Genomic DNA, 21435 nt, shown 5'->3' on the forward strand with positions numbered 1-21435 from the left:
AGTCAGAACATTACATGAACACACAGCAATAATTACAGATCCACAGGACAAAGAACAGGAGGAACAACATATACAACACGCACTGAAGGCATGTCAATATCCACAATGGGCAATATCAAAAGGGGCAGAACAGGTTAAGAACAACAAAACACAGAAGAAAGAGAAAAAACAAACCAACAAACAAGAACACAGGGGAGTAGTGACATTACCATACATTAGGGGAATAACTGAACGCATTCAAAGAGCAATGAGGAAACACAACATTAACACACCTGTCAAACCACACACAACACTCCGTCAGATCCTGGTTCATCCCAAAGACAGAATACATCCGGACAACAGATGCAACACCATATATGAGATTCCATGTCAATTATGCAATAAAACTTACATTGGGGAGACAGTAAGGAGTTTCAACACAAGAAAAAATGAACATAAGAAAGAGTGCGAAAAGGAGACAGCTACAAGACAAACCCGAACAATAAAAGAAAAGGCACAACAGGAAAATTATAAGTCAGCTATAACAGATCACTGTAAAAGGGAAAATCATATTATGGACTGGGGGAATGCCAGAGTCATCCGCACAGAAGATAACAAACATCAGCGCTGGATCAGGGAGGCCATGGAGATCCGTAAGCGAAGCCCGAGGACCATCAACCGGGATGAGGGAGCATACATGCTCTCCCACACCTGGAGTGCCATCTTGCAGGGGACAAACAGACAGTAGAAGGCGTGACCGACCTGTCAATCCAGACAGGAAGGCCACGCCTTCAGAAACATCAGCTGATAAAAGATGCGTCACCAATTAACATCCGGTGACACTCTGAGGAAGACGACAGTCGTACGTCGAAACATGTCAGGTAAACAAACCCAAAAACTAGATGTCTGATAAAAAAGAAAAAAAAAACTAACTATGTCTTTGGACTGTTGGAGGAAACCGGAGCACCTGGAGGAAGCCCACACAGGCATGGGAAGAACTCCGCACAGAAAGGTCCCGGTTGGCCGCAAGAACTTTCTTGCTCTGAGGTGACAGTGCTCGCTGACAGGCACCACCATGCCACCCACAGTAGATTATATATAAAACAGTATGTTTGTTTCTATTTTCAGGCATTTTTTAAGTTTTAAGCATTTTACAACAAGAAACTGATGTGTTTCTGAAGATTTGAAAAGGGTTTTTATTTCAGGGTCATAAAATCTTTGAAGAATTTATCCATGGTAGAAAGCTTAAGAGAGGTTTAAAAAAATCTGCACTTGAAATAGCTACACATTGTTTATTTAATTATGTGTAGATCTTAACTAACTTAAAAAAAAAAGAAAAGAAAACTATACATTATATTAACCAGTTTGTACCTGGTATTATACAATGATTCACATTTTTATAAGTTAATTAGGACATTGACCAGACAAAAACCCTGCGAGCTTCCAGTATTTGCCTAATTTTCATCAGTATTTATTTATTTTACAGGCATCCTTATTATTGCTAAACTCAATTGCTACATTAAAAATAGTCATTAAAAATGACCACAGATTGTCCTGAAATGACCACATCCATGAACAAATTGTTCCTTCACAGTTTGTTTTTAGCTTGTCCACAGCTTATCACTCCTGATTTGACACTCGCCTCTCTTTTTGTTCGGACTGGAAACCATTTTCATGCTGAAGTTTGCTGTGCGTTTCCCAAAAAGCTTTATGCAACTTATCCAGTTCTGAGATTAGAGGAAGTTTGATCTCCAGATGCATCAGCAAGCTCTCTAGCCATTCTTCTAGCTTTACAAATGAAGGTCTAGAACAGAAAGTGAAAACCAAAACACAGTATAATTGAACTGCATGTTTATCTGCTCACCTGTATTTTGCAGAAGCGAAAGAGATTTTCACCCTACCGTTTTTCAGCTTCTGTATCACAACAAAGAGCTGCAAGAGGAAAGAAGGCTGACGGACATTCTGCTGGATGGTAGCACTTTAGAAATTCCTTGACACCTAGTCCAAATTCCATAGTGCGAGGGAGATAGTCCGGATCAGCATACACTCGTCCGATAATCTGGTGCAAAGAAACGAATGTATGTTTACACTGTATGGTTAAAATAATGTAATATCTAATTAATATTTAAGTACTGGTTACCTCACAGAGAATGATTCCAAAGGAGAAGATATCAACACGCTCATCATAGCTAATACCTTAAAGAGAAGAAGAAGAAGAAGAAGACATCGAGATCATGACCATGAAGAATCTATGGATGTTTTGGTTTGTTTAGTTCATTGCCGTGGCTCACCTCGGATCATCTCGGGTGCCATCCAGTATGGGTTCCCCACCACTGTATATCTTTTTTTCCTCTGTGACTTACTCAGCTTTGATGCTTGCTCAGGAGAAGAATTCTTTGTCTCAGATTTATCCTCCTTCAGGAGTCGGGCCAACCCGAAGTCTGCCACTACCACAGAATGGTTCTGTAAACATTAGTCAAGACTATAATGTTCATAGGAGTGACACAAAGTTGAGAATCTTCATGTTCTGCATTTGGCATTTTCAGGACTGGATCCAAATCCAGCACAACCCTGACCAGGATAAAAACAAGACCATCATTGACGGTGTAGCTCACTCCGGCCCTGTCTAGTCCAGAAGGAACGATCTAAAGTGGGCTACCTTGCGCAATAAATGTTGCAAGCTATATACACTACATACAACCCCGATTCCAAAAAAGTTGGGACAAAGTACAAATTGTAAATAAAAACGGAATGCAATGATGTGGAAGTTTCAAAATTCCATATTTTATTCAGAATAGAACATAGATGACATATCAAATGTTTAAACTGAGAAAATGTATCATTTAAAGAGACAAATTAGGTGATTTTAAATTTCATGACAACAACACATCTCAAAAAAGTTGGGACAAGGCCATGTTTACCACTGTGAGACATCCCCTTTTCTCTTTACAACAGTCTGTAAACGTCTGGGGACTGAGGAGACAAGTTGCTCAAGTTTAGGGATAGGAATGTTAACCCATTCTTGTCTAATGTAGGATTCTAGTTGCTCAACTGTCTTAGGTCTTTTTTGTCGTATCTTCCGTTTTATGATGCGCCAAATGTTTTCTATGGGTGAAAGATCTGGACTGCAGGCTGGCCAGTTCAGTACCCGGACCCTTCTTCTACGCAGCCATGATGCTGTAATTGATGCAGTATGTGGTTTGGCATTGTCATGTTGGAAAATGCAAGGTCTTCCCTGAAAGAGACGTCGTCTGGATGGGAGCATATGTTGCTCTAGAACCTGGATATACCTTTCAGCATTGATGGTGTCTTTCCAGATGTGTAAGCTGCCCATGCCACACGCGCTAATGCAACCCCATACCATCAGAGATGCAGGCTTCTGAACTGAGCACTGATAACAACTTGGGTCGTCCTTCTCCTCTTTAGTCCGAATGACACGGCGTCCCTGATTTCCATAAAGAACTTCAAATTTTGATTCGTCTGACCACAGAACAGTTTTCCACTTTGCCACAGTCCATTTTAAATGAGCCTTGACCCAGAGAAGACGTCTGCACTTCTGGATCATGTTTAGATACGGCTTCTTCTTTGAACTATAGAGTTTTATCTGGCAACGGCAGATGGCACGGTGAATTGTGTTCACAGGTAATGTTCTCTGGAAATATTCCTGAGCCCATTTTGTGATTTCCAATACAGAAGCATGCCTGTATGTGATGCAGTGCCGTCTAAGGGCCCGAAGATCACGGGCACCCAGTATGGTTTTCCGGCCTTGACCCTTATGCACAGAGATTCTTCCAGATTCTCTGAATCTTTTGATGATACAGTATTATGCACTGTAGATGAAGATATATTCAAACTCTTTGCAATTTTACACTGTCGAACTCCTTTCTGATATTGCTCCACTATTTGTCGGTGCAGAATTAGGGGGATTGGTGATCCTCTTCCCATCTTTACTTCTGAGAGCCGCTGCCACTCCAAGATGCTCTTTTTATACCCAGTCATGTTAATGACCTATTGCCGATTGACCTAATGAGTTGCAATTTGGTCCTCCAGCTGTTCCTTTTTTGTACCTTTAACTTTTCCAGCCTCTTATTGCCCCTGTCCCAACTTTTTTGAGATGTGTTGCTGTCATGAAATTTCAAATGAGCCAATATTTGGCATGAAATTTCAAAATGTCTCACTTTCGACATTTGATATGTTGTCTATGTTCTATTGTGAATACAATATCAGTTTTTGAGATTTGTAAATTATTGCATTCCGTTTTTATTTACAATTTGTACTTTGTCGCAACTTTTTTGGAATCGGGGTTGTACAAGCTATATATAGAAGCTACGTCCACCTGAGGAATACCAACCTATTTGCCAGAAAGAATCCAAAATGGTCAGGAATTGACCAATAAGAAGCGATTTTTGTTGAACTGCTGTTGAATTAAGGCTTAATTTGTCCATAACTTCATTAATAATTGTAATCAAGCAAATCTGTGTAGAAGTTATATGCACCCTAGGGACCCCTACCTTCATGATAGAAAGAATCAAAATCGGTGAAGAATTGAGGGAGTAGAAGGAATTTGTGTCGAAACTGCTTGTTAAGGATTGATTAATTACTCCATATCTTCATTATTAATTATAATTATGTAAATTTGGGCAGAATATGGCGGCACGGTGGTGTAGTGGTTAGCGCTGTCGCCTCACAGCAAGAAGGTCCGGGTTCGAGCCCCGTGGCCGGCGAGGGCCTTTCTGTGCGGAGTTTGCATGTTCTCCCCGTGTCCACGTGGGTTTCCTCCGGGTGCTCCGGTTTCCCCCACAGTCCAAAGACATGCAGGTTAGGTTAACTGGTGGCTCTAAATTGACCGTAGGTGTGAATGTGAGTGTGAATGGTTGTCTGTGTCTATGTGTCAGCCCTGTGATGACCTGGTGACTTGTCCAGGGTGTACCCCGCCTTTCGCCCGTAGTCAGCTGGGATAGGCTCCAGCTTGCCTGCGACCCTGTAGAAGGATAAAGCGGCTACAGATAATGAGATGAGATGAGAGATGAGATGGGCAGAATATATATGCAGCCCAGGCAGACCTAATTTCCTGCCAAAAAGAATAAAAATCGGTGAAGAATTGAGAGAGAGAAAAAGCGATTTTCTTGAAATGTGGATGACAACGGACAGACGATAGACAACAGACAATGGACAACACATGATGGCATAAACTCATCGCCTGTTGGCTGGATGAGCTAATAATAATATTTACTGAAGCTGAATGAATGAATGAATGAATATTTGCAATAAACCATTTTTCTGCCACACAGTGTAATCCGTTACCAGTAAAACAGACAGTGATTAGGGTATGCTGTACATTCTATACAATAGTTTAAGTGAAATGTTTTTATTGGTTTAAAACCTGGTGCATTAATACAAAATTCAGTTATTAAGATCCAGTCACAGATATGGCTACGTAGCTCAGCCGGTCAGATTTTTAGTTTCATGCGCTGAATCAATCCATCTTAGAAAAAGAGTTTAAATGGTTTTCTGGAAGAAGCATTATGATTGTTATGCATCCTCACCTCTCTGACAAGGCAGTTGTGAGAGTTCAGATCTCGATGGATCACATTCATGGAGTGCAGGTAGGCCTAGACGAAGAACACAAGATGTTACGCACTGATAATTTGATCCATATGGTCTTTGTTATTGCTAAAGCAGCAGTGTCGCCTTTTCACTTTTATATGATTGTTTTGAAAACCCTTCACATGGTGAAACTTTTATTTCCTCACTTGCAGTACATTTCTGAAAACTATATTCATTCGTGGACTGGAATTTATTTTTCTTTTGGATGTATCTCAACCAGAAGTAATGTTGAAGCATTTTAACATCTGGGTAAAGTGAAAAGGAAGAACATTTTCATTTAAAACTTCTGATACCACTTTCATACATGATTATGGACATTTTAATAGCTGGTATATTATTACAAACAGAAGTGATTTGACTTATAGTATGTAGATTTCACTGTGACTTATCTTTGCAGGAAAATAGCCTAGATTTAATTATTGGACTATTTTAATGAATTAAAACTTTTCCATCATGCGTCATTTTTATGAAACATATTTAATGTCCCTTACAAAAAAGAAGTGTGCTTCTAGTAAACTTCTTTTAAATTAAACATAAGAGAGTATGCTTTCAGTTTACTTTTTATTTACTTATCAGGGATATACTTATGCATAACTTTACTGGCTTATACTGAAAAGTATATAGAAAAGTCTAAGTATATTAAGCTTAAACTTTTGATCAAGATATACTTAACAAAAGTGTAATAAAGTATTAAAATATTTGTGCCTTATGTTTAAGTGTACTTGCCCTGTAGTTGTGCTTCAGCATTGTTGACTCTTAGGTATGTCTGTGGTTCCATATAAGTTTTTTTTTTTTTTTTAATTTCTCTTGAGTGGGATAATTAATTTTTTTATTTATTTCTTTTTCTTTAGAGCTTGGATGTCAATTTCAGTTGTCATTGCCATGTTTTTATATTTTGGCATTTAATACAGTGTTGCTTTAAATTTTGATTTTTAAAGAAATGAAAATGTTCTTAATCCTGAGTACCTGTTGTTATTTTGTGAATTCATACCTTTATAACTTCATTGTAACTTAAGGTACAAAACACTCAAGTTGTCTACTGGTAGTGTGCATGAGGTAAGGGTTCGGGCTAGAAAACTAATAGTATACCTAGAAGGGTAATTGCAGTAAACTTCAAAACTAAAAAGTGGACAAGATGTATATAACCAGTAACTAATAGTATATTTCCAATATGCTATAAAGTATACTTTAGTAAACTAAAAAGTGGACTAAAACAAGTAAACTCATAGTATATTTCCAGTATACTATGAAGTATGCTTTTGTAAACTAAAGAGTGGACTACAAGTATAGAAATAGTAAACTATTAGTATATAAGTTTACTTGTGGTATACTTACAGTACAAAGTAAAAAAAAAATACTAGTTGTATACTCAAAGTTTACTTCTCTTAGACTTAAAGTATACTTTTTATAAACTAAATGTGGGTCAATTTAGTCCCAAGAAGTATTAGATTAGTTTATGTACAAGTATACTGTAAGCACATTGATATCATTATACTTGGTACACAAAAGTATACTTAAGGAAATATACTTTAACTTTACTTAAGTATACTTAACTTGAAGTATACTTCTTTTTGATAAGGGGTTACTTAAAGTTCAGGTGTCACAATATGTTATAGGAAGAAAAAAAAGCCTCCCTATAAAGCCCCTTTCTGTCAGTTTGCCAGAATTCATCCTTAGTGACTTCCATAAGTTTTCCCAAACTTCCACAGTACCGGTATATATATTACATAGAAACGAGTGTTTTACTGGGAAATACACCACTCATATTTTTCATACGAGCTCCATCTGGGACATGGAGAACCAAAACCATGACACAAATCTCTATATGTCAGTTGTGATTAAAATCAATGAATTTTTTTGATAAATTTGGAGACTTTTTGTTTGTGAATGTGTTGATATAATAAAAAGAAAATCACATGCTGGCTTGATGATATGAAGTTTATCTTCTTGTGTTGAAAACCTCACATTCATACGAAATACATCTCGGATCTGAGTGACATATTTAAGTAATATTGGCTGGCTTTTTTTCATGGTATATCAGATGTATTCCATTCACCTAGCATGATACTGAACGAGTTGAAGATGAGTAGCTGAATAGAATATATCTGATAGACCACAAAAAAAGACAGCCAATATTATTATTATTATTATTATTATTATACACATTCCTTTTGGGTGGGCGGCACGGTGGTGTAGTGGTTAGCGCTGTCGCCTCACAGCAAGAAGGTCCTGGGTTCGAGCCCCGGGGCCGGCGAGGGCCTTTCTGTGTGGAGTTTGCATGTTCTCCCCGTGTCTGCGTGGGTTTCCTCTGGGTGCTCCGGTTTCCCCCAAAGACATGCAGGTTAGGTTAACTGGTGACTCTAAATTGAGCGTAGGTGTGAATGTGAGTGTGAATGGTTGTCTGTGTCTATGTGTCAGCCCTGTGATGACCTGGCGACTTGTCCAGGGTGTACCCCGCCTTTCGCCCATAGTCAGCTGGGATAGGCTCCAGCTTGCCTGCAACCCTGTAGAAGGATAAAGCGGCTAGAGATAATGAGATGAGATGAGATGAGACATTCCTTTCGGGTGTTCAACGCGTCTTTCTCTTTCAAAATTCTCTCAAAATCTTCCGTTTTTAACGATGCAAACCTGGTGGCCATGTTTGTTTACAAATTGTCACAGTCGCTCGCTAGCGTGGAAGTATTACATCTCCGACGTGTGATGCCATGTTGTGTTGACAACCATGCAATATCATAAACCATATTCAATGCTCATTCTCCATTGGGTAGAGTGACGTAATACACGTAGGCTAAGCGATATGCTAACAATATTGCATGCTATCGAACCAAATGAATGAAACCCATTAGAAGGGAATAGAACAGTTTTAGTCCACTGAAAAAGTGTCCTGTATGTATAATAATTTCTGATATTTCACTCTGATGATGTCACTCCCAGTGTTTTCCCACTGACGAGATGTGCGTTGTCAAAATGGTGAACCGGGTCAAAATTAAAATTCTGTTGAATAACTTGTGTATTTTTATTTTTTTTGTGGATGTGTCCATATAGTATAAAGAACATTACATGGTGGTACGAAGATATGAAGTTTATCTTCTCATGTTGAAAAATATGCCACTTGTTCTCTTCACTCAGTCATGATGCACTACCGTTCAAAAGTTTGGGGTTACCCAGACAATTTTGTGTTTTCCATGAAAAGTCACACTTTTATTTACCACCATAAGTTGTAAAATGAATAGAAAATATAGTCAAGACATTTTTCTGGCCATTTTGAGCATTTAATCGACCCCACAAATGTGATGCTCCAGAAACTCAATCTGCTCAAAGGAAGGTCAGTTTTATAGCTTCTCTAAAGAGCTCAACTGTTTTCAGCTGTGCTAACATGATTGTACAAGGGTTTTCTAATCATCCATTAGCCTTCTGAGGCAATGAGCAAACACATTGTACCATTAGAACACTGGAGTGAGAGTTGCTGGAAATGGGCCTCTATACACCTATGGAGATATTGCACCAAAAACCAGACATTTGCAGCTAGAATAGTCATTTACCACATTAGCAATGTATAGAGTGGATTTCTGATTAGTTTAAAGTGATCTTCATTGAAAAGAACAGTGCTTTTCTTTCAAAAATACAGACATTTCAAAGTGACCCCAAACTTTTGAACGGTAGTATATATACATTCACCACTTGTAGATAAACTTCACATCTTCGCGCAACCATGTAATATCCTCTACATACATTATGTTGTTGCGATCTGAAATAAATACAAGCGCAGGAATCTGTCACAGTAAGTGCTTACCATTCCTGCAGAAATATCCTTTGCATAGCTCACTCTTCGTTTCCATGGATGATCACTGCCCTGTTAGAGAGTTGATAAAAAATGTATTGCTTATTGGCATTACATCACACGTTGTTGTTGTTTTTTGCATTAAAAATAAAGAAATGATCAGAAAGAAAGACATTTAAACCATTTTCTGTATGGTTTCCCTCAGAGTCCCTCCAGGCACATACTCCGAGATGAAGTTTACTCGCTTGTCTTTGTAAAGAACTCCGATAAACTTCAGGACATTTGGGTGATCCAGACAACGCATCACTTTTACCTAAAATGACAGTAAATGATTTTACACTGAGTTGAAACCCTGTTGAGAAATGAGCTGTCCAATACATAATCACAATACAATGAGACAATCACAAACCTCCTTGAGAAACGTTGCCTGGGTTTCTTCATCAAAACGAAGAAGCTCCTTCATCACCATGACCTCGCCTGTTTGCTGATGTGTCACCTGATGAGCAGAAGTAGAAATTGCGTTTAATGTAACTTTATCTTTTGGGCTCTTTGTTGTAGTTCAGTGTAACCGGTTCTTCTTTACCTTGATGGCTTGACCGAAGCAGCCCTTACCAAGAACCTCCCCGTATATGAGGTCGCAAGGACGGAAAATGCGCTGTGTTTTGTCAACTGGATCGACATGCAGAGATTCAGAGCGATTAATGTTCCTTCGGTGAGAGAGCAGCAGCAAGTGGTTTTGTGAACATGGGCTTTTTTCAATGCTACAGCTGCGCCTACACAGGAACAAAGTGACCTCAGACGTTCAGAGATTATTTTTAAAAATGGTCATCATAGTACGTAAGTTAGTAAGAGTGTTCCAGTCACGTTATTTCATCAACACAACATTGTCATGTAATTAATGATCATTTGTTTGAAAGGTTAACCTACATCACATGTTTGGAGCGATGGCGGATGTTGTAGTTGTGAAGCGGGAAGAAGTCTAATTTCCCAGGTTGGTCTGCTTCTTCGTCCAGGCAAGATTGATCCTCCTGACTAGGAAGTCCATCAGGGTTGTGTTCAACAGTGAGTTTCAGGCAGTGCTCAATGTCATGGATCATGGAGTCAATCTGTTGAAGATTAAAATGTGGTGTATTATCATGTCTAAGGAGTAAAGCAAGAAGAGGTGTGACGTTATCGAAAAATAGTCATTAGCCTGGTTTCGAAAAAAACACAATTGTGAATGGTTTGTGTTTCTGCTAAGGGATGTTATGCGAATAAAGTTAGGTTTTCTCCTCTCGCTATAGCTCTTACAGAGCACTCTTTTTTCAGAAAGGTAGCATTTCCATTTGCACTTCATGTCATGTCATGTGACTTAAATAAAAAAAAGTGTTTACATTTCAATTTTACACGATATTGCTTTATTGAATCATCTGAAAAACCACCTCATGTCAGTGTAAGGGCCCGGTCCCACAACAATGATAACTATAACTATACCTATAACTAAAACTCTGACTGTCCCTCGGCCTGAATTTAGTTCCAGTCTGGAGCAGAAAAACACCACAACTATGATCCTGACTATAATATCGCTTGGTCCTGACATTCAGGGAAATAAACACATGCAATTTAGGAATAGCCATGGAAGTTTTTTCCAAGTAGTAGCACATTATTCCGGGTCGTACTGTACAGCTTGGACTTCAAAACAGCCCATGCACACACTCCAGTGGTTGATATAATACGGCTAGATCACGGATTATGGAAATATAATAAAAAAGGATACAAAATACAGAGTGGTTACAGATTTTAATACGGATGCATTATGGACACTAATAATTTATGGATCGGTCACGGATGTTTCAGTATATTACAGACTGGTTACCGATTTCATACGGATGATGCATCATGGATAAAAAAATTAAGGAGTCTAAAACAATTAAATGTTTGGACTGCCAAAGTTCATAATTAAAATATCTTACCTGCATTTATATTTTTACTTAATTAATTTACTCTTGATATTTCATGGGAAATCACATATCCGTGAATAAAAGATCCGTGCTTTGGATTATATGTTTTTATTTTCTGTGGATTTGTACACTGAGTGCAGAATTATTAGGCAAGTGAGTATTTTGACCACAACATCCTTTTAATGCATGTTGTCCCACTCCAAGCTGTTTAGGCTTGAAAGCCTACTACCAATTAAGTATATCAGGTGCTATGCATCTGTGTAATGAGAGGGGGTGTGGTCTAATGACATCAACACCCTATATCAGGTGTGCATAATTATTAGGCAACCTCTTTTCCTCTGGCAAAATGGGTCAGAAGAGAGATCTGATAGACTTTGAAAAGTCTAAAATTGTGAGATGTCTTGCAGACGGATGCAGCACTCTTGAAATTGCGAAGATGTTGAAACGTGATCACCGAACAATCAAGCGTTTCATTGCAAATAGTCAACAGGGTCAAAAGAAGCATGTGGAAAAAAAAAGGCGCAAAATAACTGCACATGATCTGCGGAAAATCAAGCGTGAAGCTAACAAGCAGCCATTAGCATCCAGTTCTGCCATATTCCAGAGTTGCAACATTCCTGGAGTGTCAAAGAGTACAAGGTGTGCAATACTGAGGGACATGGCCAAGGTAAGGAAGGCTGAAAAACGACCACCACTGAGTAAGGCACACAAGATAAAACATCAAGACTGGGCCAAGAAATATCTTAAGACTGATTTTTCTAAGGTGCTGTGGTCTGATGAGATGAGAGTGACTCTTGATGGGCCAGATGGATGGGCCTGTGGCTGGATCAGTAATGGGCACAGAGCTCCACTCTGACTCAGACGCCAGCAAGGTGGAGGTGGAGTACTGCTATGGGCTGGTATCATCAAAGATGAGCTTGTTGGACCTTTTCGAGTTGAGGATGGACTCAAACTCAACTCCCAGACCTACTGCCAGTTCCTGGAAGAAACCTTCTTCAAGCAGTGGTATAGGAAAAAGTCAGCATCTTTCAAGAAGAACATGATTTTCATGCAGGATAATTCTCCATCTCATGCGTCCAAATACTCCACTGCGTGGCTAGCCAGTAAAGGCCTGAAAGGTGAAAAAATAATGACATGGCCCCCTTGTTCACCTGACCTAAACCCCATAGAGAACCTGTGGTCCATTATAAAACGTGAGGTCTACAAAGAGGGAAAACAGTACACCTCTCTGAACAGCGTCTGGGAGGCCGTGGTTGCTGCTGCACACAATGTTGGTCGTGAACAGATAAAGAAATTGACAGAATCTATGGATGGAAGGCTTTTGAGTGTCCTCATGAAGAAGGGTGGCTATATTGGTCACTGATTTGTTTTTGTTTTGTGTTTGAATGTCAGATATGTTTATTTGCAAATCTGGAGTTGTCATATCAGTGTACCTGGTGAAAATAAATAAGTGAAATGGCTACATATTTGGTTTTTATTAAGTTGCCTAATAATTCTGCACAGTGAAAGTTACCTGAACACATACATATTCTCCTAAAATGGCCAAAACTAAAAACGCCCCACTCTAACTTCCATACATATTCAGCTTTGATATTTATGAGACTTTTTGGTTGATTGAGAACATAGTTGTTGTTCAATAATAAAACTAATCCTCAAAAATACAACTTGCCTAATAATTCTGCACTCAGTGTATTCTGTGACTTCGTGATGCAGCAAGGATGTACAAAGATGCCCAGACAACATAACGTAAACAATTACCTGATTGGTCAGATGTTTTATCAGATCAGGTCCAGGTCTGGAAAAATGGCTCCCGAAGCAATCTCACCGATACGGATAAACCCAGGCTTGGGCTATAGGGATCGTTATCGGTCTGGTGTGAGCACCGACTGCAGGGGACTGATTTAGTTATAGTTATTGATATTGTGGGACCGGGCCTTAAAAAAATTTTTGTGATAATTGAGACTTTTTTCAAAATTTATGTGTTCCCTTTAATTATTTTTTAAGCAGGTTAATGGAAACATAGACTGGTCTTATTTTCTAGTAACACCGAATCCTGAAGTATTTTATTCCTTTTATATCACAACAATTTGCCAATTATTATACTTTTTTTAACTTAAAAAGTGACGTTTTATTTGTTTATAGTTATGCTTAATGTTGTGGAACGTCAGTGAACAAGTTACTCAATTTATCACTTACATTATAGCGGCTATAAATGTTTGTTCTCTCACTAGGTCCTGTTTTTATTCTTTCTTGAAGTTAATAAGACAAAAAAAAAAATGCAGCTTGTCATGTTACCAAGAAATCAACATTTCTGCTTCAGGAGTTGCAGCTTTACTTCTGACTAATACAAAGTGCTGACACTCACAACTCCTTCCATAAATGTTGCATGAATATTTCCTTCAAGAAATCTCATCTCATTATCTCTAGCCGCTTTATCCTTCTACAGGGTCGCAGGCAAGCTGGAGCCTATCCCAGCTGACTACGGGCGAAAGGCGGGGTACACCCTGGACAAGTCGCCAGGTCATCACAGGGCTGACACATAGACACAGACAACCATTCACACCTATGGTCAATTTAGAGTCACCAGTTAACCTAACCTGCATGTCTTTGGACTGTGGGGGAAACCGGAGCACCCGGAGGAAACCCACGCGGACACAGGGAGAACATGCAAACTCCACACAGAAAGGCCCTCGCCGGCCCCGGGGCTCGAACCCAGGACCTTCTTGCTGTGAGGCGACAGCGCTAACCACTACACCACCGTGCCGCCCTTAGAGAAATCTCACCATATCAAAAACTGTACACGTTATAAACGTTTGCATCAAGCATCCACCATACAAGTGTGTGTTAGCTGTTATTATAGAAACAATAATGTATTATAGCATATATGTTCTTCTTTCAGCTGCTCTTGTTAGGGGGTGCCACAGTGGATCTGTTCCGCATATTTGATTTGGCATAGGTTTTTACACCAGATGCCCTTCCTGACGCAACCCTCCCCAATCTATCTGGGCTTGGGACTGGCACCAAGTATGCACTGGCTTGTACAACCCCAGTGGCTGGGTATTTTTACATAATCTGCATGTCTTTGCACCGTGGAGGAAACTGGAGCACCTGGAGGAAACCCACACAGACATGCAAACTCCACACAAGAAAGACTTCCATCAGCCCAGAACCTTCTTGTGTGAGGTGAAAGTGATAAGCACTGCACCACCATGCCACCCAGAACAAGTATATACAGTGCCTTGCAAAAGTATTCATCCCCCCTTGGTGTTTGTCCCGTTTTGTCGCATTACAAGCTGGAATTAAAATGGATTTTTGGGGGGTTAACACCATTTGATTTACACAACATGCCTACCACTTTAAAGGCGCATATTGTTTTTTTTATTGTGATACAAACAATAATTAAGATGAAAAAACAGAAATCTGGAGTGTGCATAAGTATTCACCCCCTTTCGTATGAAACCCCTAAATAAGAGCTGGTCCAACCAATTCATTTCATAAGTCACATAATTAGTTGATTAAGATCCAGCTGTGTGCAATCAAAGTGTCACATGATCTGTTACATGATGTCACCCTGTTCTGGAAGGACCCTGACTCTGCAACACTACTAAGCAAGCAACATGAAAACCAAGGAACACTCCAGACAGGTCAGACACAAAGTTGTGGAGAAGTATAGATCAGGGTTGGGTCATAAAAAATCCCAAACTTTGAATATCCCAGGGAGCTCCATTAAATCCATTCTAGCAAAATGGAAAGAATATGTCACCACTACAAACCTGACAAGAGAAGGCCATCCACCAAAACTCACAGACCGGGCAAGGAGGGCATTAATCAGAGATGCAACAAAGACACCAAAGATAACGCTGAGGGAGCTGCAAAGATCCACAGTGGAGATGGGAGTATCTGTACATAGGACCACTTTAAGCCTTACAGAGTGGGCAGGGCTTTATGGAAGAGTGGCCAGAAAAAAGTCATTGCTTAAAAAACGCATTTGGAGTTTGCCCAACAGCATGTGGCAGACTCCCCAAACACATGGAAGAAGATTCTCTGGTCAAATAAGACAAAAATTGAACTTTTTGGCCATCATGGGAAACACCATGTGTGGCGCAAACCCAACACCCTGAGAACACCATCCCTACAATGAAGCGTGATGGTGGCAGCATCATGCTGTGGGGAAGTTTTTCATCTGCAGGGACAGGAAAGCTGGTCAGGATTGAAGAAAAGATGGATGGCACTAAATACAGGGCAATTCTGGAGGAAAACCTGTTTGAGTCAGCCAGAGGTTTGAGACTGGGACGAAGGTTCATGGTCTAGCAGGACAATGACACTAAACATACTGCTAAAACTACACTGGAGTGGTTTAAAGGGAAACATTTAAATGTCTTGGAATGGCCTAGTCAAAACCCAGACCTTAATCCAATTGAGAATCTGTGGCATAACTTGGAGATTGCTGTACACCAACGCAACCCATCTAACTTGAAGGAGTTGGAGCAGTTTTGCCTTGAGGAATGGACAAATATCCCAGTGGCTAGATGTGCTAAGCTAATAGAGACACACCCCAAGAGACTTGCAGCTGTAACTGTACCAAAAGGTGGCTCTATAAAGTATTGACTGGGGGGGGGGGATACCTATGCACACTCCAGATTTCTGTTTCTTCATCTTAATTATTATTTGTGTCACAATAAAAAAAAAACAATGTGCACCTTTAAAGTGGTAGGCATGTTGTGTAAATCAAATGGTACTACCCCCCCCCCAATCCATTTTAATTCCAGCTTGTAATGCGACAAAACAGGACAAACACCAAGGGGGATGAATATTTTTGCAAGGCACTGTATGTGTCATGCCACAGGATTTTTGTGCTAGATGTTCTGTTTACATAATGCATAGAAACAGTGTTGAAAAGCGTGTGATATTTTGCACCATTGTTGCTGTCTGATCCAGTAACTATCAACGAATAATAACCTCAATAGCGCCCCTATGGGATACATTTACCACTTTTAACATCATCCATGACTGTGTTGGACTGAGCCTGGTTCGAGAGGACTTGAGCCAGGGATTCGTTTTAAATGACTACCGTGTAGTTACTGTCCAGAACCAGAAATGAGTCAACACTCGACAGCGTCCATTCATCGTACATGTACTGACTGATTCGGAGTCCTGGACTCCATGTTTTCAACACTGCATGTTCAGAGGTTATAAAGAATAAAAAAAATTTTTATGACTGTATCAACAGCGGTTCTAGCTTTGTTGGTAACATGTTGTACAGGTTAAATTTGGTTCCACGTTAGAAACGGAGTATCAGCAACTAATATTCTGACATAATTGGCGCAGTGCCGAAAATGAATTTGGCATGGTGCTAACCAATCAGTGAGGCTTCAAATTAAATTACTGATAACTGTTTTGCAAATCCATAGTAAAAGTCGTGTCACTCTGGTCCAAAAATACACTTTAGACCGAGCTGAAACATCATGTACATCATGGACACTTTGAAGGCTTTCTGCCTGGAAAATGGACCATTTTGGGTTGCATGCACATGATTTCATGTCAGATTTACAGTCACTTCTCTCAGTCCAGTTTCACTTTGGTTTGTATTTCCTGCATACAGAGGCTTGGTAGTGTAATGCAGCAGGTAGAACTCAAAATCTATCATATGAGCATCTGGTATAAAAATCTGGTGGACTGACACATATCTCATTATCTCTAGCTGCTTTATCCTGTTCTACAGGGTCGCAGGCAAGCTGGAGCCTATCCCAGCTGACTATGGGCGAAAGGCGGGGTACACCCTGGACAAGTCGCCAGGTCATCACAGGGCTGACACATAGACACAGACAACCATTCACACTCACATTCACACCTACGGTCAATTTAGAGTCACCAGTTAACCTAACCTGCATGTCTTTGGGGGAAACCGGAGCACCTGGAGGAAACCCACGCAAACACGGGGAGAACATGCAAACTCCACACAGAAAGGCCCTTGCTAACCACGGGGCTCGAACCCGGACCTTCTTGCTGTGAGGCGACAGCGCTAACCACTACACCACCATGCGGCCCCACTGACACATATAGTTAATATAATTTTCCTTGAGGCTGGAACTACTGTCCAGGCCATTCAGTAATAGGGAAATAACCACCTTCTGACCAATCAGAATCAAGAATTTCAACAATATCTTACCTCATTGAGTGGAATGTTTTGGACTGAGATTCCATTGATTTCAAGTACAGTGTCTCCAACGTGAATCATTTCCTTAATTTCAGGACTGGTCTTGGATGTATCTAACCTGGAAAGGGTGGATGCTGCAGAATGAGCCAAGATGCTGAGAGATAGTTGCCAAAACATGGTGTTGTGTAATATGCAGACTCACTGAGATACTTTGATAATGGGGCTGTTTCCATTGACAGGGCACTGATCCACAGTGAATGAGAGATTTCTCCTGCTCTCTGCTGAAGGAGGAAATGACACCAGCGCGACAGTATGAGGATGCCTGGAACATCCTGCCCCTGGATGCCTCCCTGATGCATGCTGATAATAACAGTGCTCACTAAAAACGAGGCAAAGACAGTCACTGGACAGATTCTGGGAAATATTACGATTTCTGAAATTGATATAAACAGTGAATGTCTTTTAACGGCATTGATATCACCCATACATACACTGCACTAAATTAATTTCTTTATAATGCGTCTTAATTCCAAACACACCAGTATAATTTGGAATGCTCCACTAAAGCGTATGAATCCTCATCTCCAATGAACATGTTGCAGTGTTCACAGATGAAACATTCCGAATGATACTTGCACTCTCTCACCACCTACAGAGGAAGGAAGCAGATTTTTACAAAAAAAAAAAAAAACAGAAAACAAAAACGTAACCTCAAAGCAAAACACAATGAAAGAGAGGATGTAGAGGTCATGGGAGGTGGATTAGGGAAGGGCGGTGGTGACATCACCATTTGAAATATGAGCTGGATCTGTACAATGAAGGAAAGGAAGCAAGAATGACAGAGTAGAAAGGTTTGTGTGTCACTTGTGCGCAATAATAATCCTCACAGTATGATTATAGGATCATGATGAATGTGTTCTATACAGTCATTACTAAACTAACTCGAGTGTCTTAAGCAATCTTGTGAGAGCATCATTAATCAGACTTTTGTGACGTTCTTACCATAATGACACCAGTGGTGATAATCTCTGAGCATCCACAACACTGTTCTCCAAAACGAGCCCAGTAGTCCTTTTTGCAGAAATACTGTCCATCTCTTTCATAGTACCAGTGAGAGAGTGCAGAGTTACACTCGCAGCACCTTCATGTGGTGAAAAGACAAGGAGTGAATCGACAGAAAAGAAAATGGAGCCACGAGGCTATCCCACATGACTTTTCTGAGTAACTCCATAATAGACAATTAAGAATTGACAACATGGAGCCATCCAGTGTACAATCTAGGAGTTCGGTTTGAGTAGTTTTAGACGTACCTTTGTCACCAGTGTACTAGTATCATTAACAAGACTGTCAATGATGGCGTAGCTCACTCCGGCCCCGTCTAGTCCAGAAGGAACGGTCTAAAGTGGGCCACCTTGCGCAATAAATGTTGCAAGCTATATATAGAAGCTATAACCACCCTAGGAATACCGACCTATTTGCCAGAAAGAATCCAAAACGGCGAGGGATTGACCAAGAAGAAATTATTTTTGTTGAACTGCTCATTAAGGCTTAATTAGTCCATAACTTCATTGATAATTGTAATCAAGCAAATCTGAGTAGAAGCGCATCCTAGGTTCCCCTACCTTCCTGCCAGAAAGAATCAAAATCATTGAAGAATTGAAGGAGAAGAAGCAATTTGTATGGAAACTGCTCATAAGGGCTTAATTACTCCAGATCTTCATTATTAATTGCAATTATGCAAATTTGGGTGGAAGCTATATGCACCCCAGGCAGACCTACCTTCCTGCCAAAAAGAATAAAAATCAGTGAAGAATTGAGAGAGAAGAAGTGATTTTCGTGAAATGCGGCGGCCGCCGGATAGACGGGGTGTTGCGTCAGGAAGAGCATCCGGTGTAAAATCTATGTCAGGTAAAATATGCGGAGCAGACCCTCTGTGGTGACCTCAAATGTATGGGAGTAGCCAAAAGATGGTGAAGAAGAAGAAGAAGATTTGCTATAAAACAAGATCTTGGCAATCCTGTCATTAACTGTACTCTCTGCTGCTTCTCTACCACTGAAAATGTTCATATAGAGTAAGCATGGAGCACCATGATTCCTGCCCCAGTGGGCCTCTATAAGTGTGTTGCAGTTCCCATTTTTGACCACTAGGGGAAATAATACAATAATTCTATGGCGCTAAATGAGGCAGTGAACATGCTGCAACATCTAGAAAGGCAAGAAAATCAAGGGAATGTTGGGTTATAGCTATCAAACAGCAACATTTTTTAATCATTTGTTCACTCAAAAGTGGTAATTAGTATTTCCACGGAATCTTACTTCCATAGAACTGTGAGCTCTGCTGTTGTTACTATGCTGCTGTTACTGAAGAAGGTCCAAACACAAATATTGCACATACTGTATGATGATCACCAGTCATTTAGTGGTGTTTTTTTTTTTAATAAAAAGAACTGCTGTTGGGCGGCACGGTGGTGTAGTGGTTAGCGTTGTCGCCTCACAGCAAGAAGGTCTAGGTTCGAGCCCCGTGGCCGGCGAGGGCCTTTCTGTATGGAGTCTGCATGTTCTCCCCTTGTCCACATGGGTTTGCTCCGGTTTCCCCCAAAGACATGCAGGTTAGGTTAACTGGTGACTCTAAATTGACCGTAGGTGTGAATGGTTGTCTGTGTCTATGTGTCAGCCCTGTGATGACCTGGCGACTTGTCCAGGGTGTACCCCGCCTTTCGCCCGTAGTCAGCTGGGATAGGCTCCAGCTTGCCCGGATAAAGCGGCTAGAGATGATGAGATGAGATGAGAACTGCTGTTGTTTACCAAAATCTAACAGTCACATTTGTACAGGAAATTCCCCCTTGCTTTTTATTTTGTTTCATCTCTCTACCAAACAGAAACTCTCGCAGTGTGACATGGCCCCTTTTCATAAACTTCTACGTCCTTCCGTGCACAGAGGATTGAAAACAGCCCTAGGGCTTTCTTCTTGTTGTAATCTTGGGTTAAATGTCATCTGTCTCCTCCCATTCGTACTTCTTGTACATAAACGTTCCTCAGAATTTCCTTGTTCATAAATAAATAAATAAAGCACCTTTTTTCCCCCAAGCAAGCTAAAATTACCCACCAGGCCGGAATATGGTGAGATATTATCTCTTTTCTGTGTCATGTTTTTGTGTCTCAGCAGGCGTTTTTGGAAAAAAAAAAAGTAGAGAAACAGCATTAAAACATGGCTCCGATAAACATGTGTGTGTGATCTGTTTGTACTACACAAACACGTGAAAGAAAAATATGCAGTCTCATAAGCAAAGTGTTTAGGCCACAATTTAGGAGTTACAGTAATAATGTGTAGAATGTGACCTGATGAACTGAAAGTGTAAACCGTTATATGTTACACAGCGTGAATGTAAATGTAAAATTAACACCAGATTTAGAAAATTCATAGTTTCAGGCACATTTTGACAGAAGTGTGAAGGTGTGAGTCAGCCTACCTTGCACTTATTCTTCTCGTGTAACGCTCGTCCTGTTGAGACATGTGTTTCAGGAGTACAAACTGGTAAGTGTGCTCTGTTTCTCTTTCTCTCTCTCTCTCTCTCTCTCTCTCTACATCGAAGGGGAAGTAGAGTAAGTAGAGTAAATGGGAGGGGAGGAAACACCAGCTGAACGGAAATACAGACTGCGCACCAGATGAGTTTTAATGTTCTTGTACATACAGCAAGAACTTAAGCTGTGCACGCAGCGACCATGTTGCTGTCTGTCCCTAACTTTAGCTGGCCCTGTATGTCAGATTGCTCGGGTCAGCAGTTAAACGGGGGATAAAGTTACACGCCCACCTGATAGCTGATATATACAGAGAGCAGGAGCATGTAGAAACCTGCTCATAAATCACCAGTCTCCCTCCTTCTGTGTAATTTCTGAGGAAATTAACAGAAATTCCACTCCAGCTAGAACATGTTTAACCCCCCCCACCATTGGTCCTTAAAGTCATTAGC

General features: G+C 40.3%; 1 protein-coding gene across 2 annotated transcripts; it reads right to left on the reverse strand.

Moving 5' to 3' along the window:
• Positions 1-1151: 1151 nt before the first annotated feature.
• Positions 1152-21214, reverse strand: limk1b (LIM domain kinase 1b). 2 transcript variants are annotated; one of them, XM_060936443.1, is made up of 15 exons: positions 20935-21214; positions 18467-18605; positions 18004-18113; positions 17667-17843; positions 17477-17582; positions 10295-10473; positions 9951-10140; positions 9777-9863; positions 9549-9680; positions 9380-9439; positions 5526-5591; positions 2271-2442; positions 2120-2175; positions 1881-2038; positions 1152-1783 (listed from the first exon to the last, which is right to left on the reverse strand). In XM_060936443.1, exons 1-15 carry the CDS (start codon positions 20976-20978, stop codon positions 1600-1602), a joined length of 1860 nt encoding a protein of 619 aa, XP_060792426.1. In that variant the 5' UTR covers positions 20979-21214; the 3' UTR covers positions 1152-1599. The 2 variants fall into 2 exon arrangements, with proteins under 2 accessions (XP_060792426.1, XP_060792427.1); XM_060936444.1 differs by having other exon boundaries at positions 18775-21212.
• Positions 21215-21435: the final 221 nt, after the last annotated feature.

The sequence above is a fragment of the Neoarius graeffei genome, chromosome 12, assembly GCF_027579695.1.
Source record: "Neoarius graeffei isolate fNeoGra1 chromosome 12, fNeoGra1.pri, whole genome shotgun sequence".
Taxonomy (NCBI): Eukaryota; Metazoa; Chordata; class Actinopteri; order Siluriformes; family Ariidae; genus Neoarius; species Neoarius graeffei.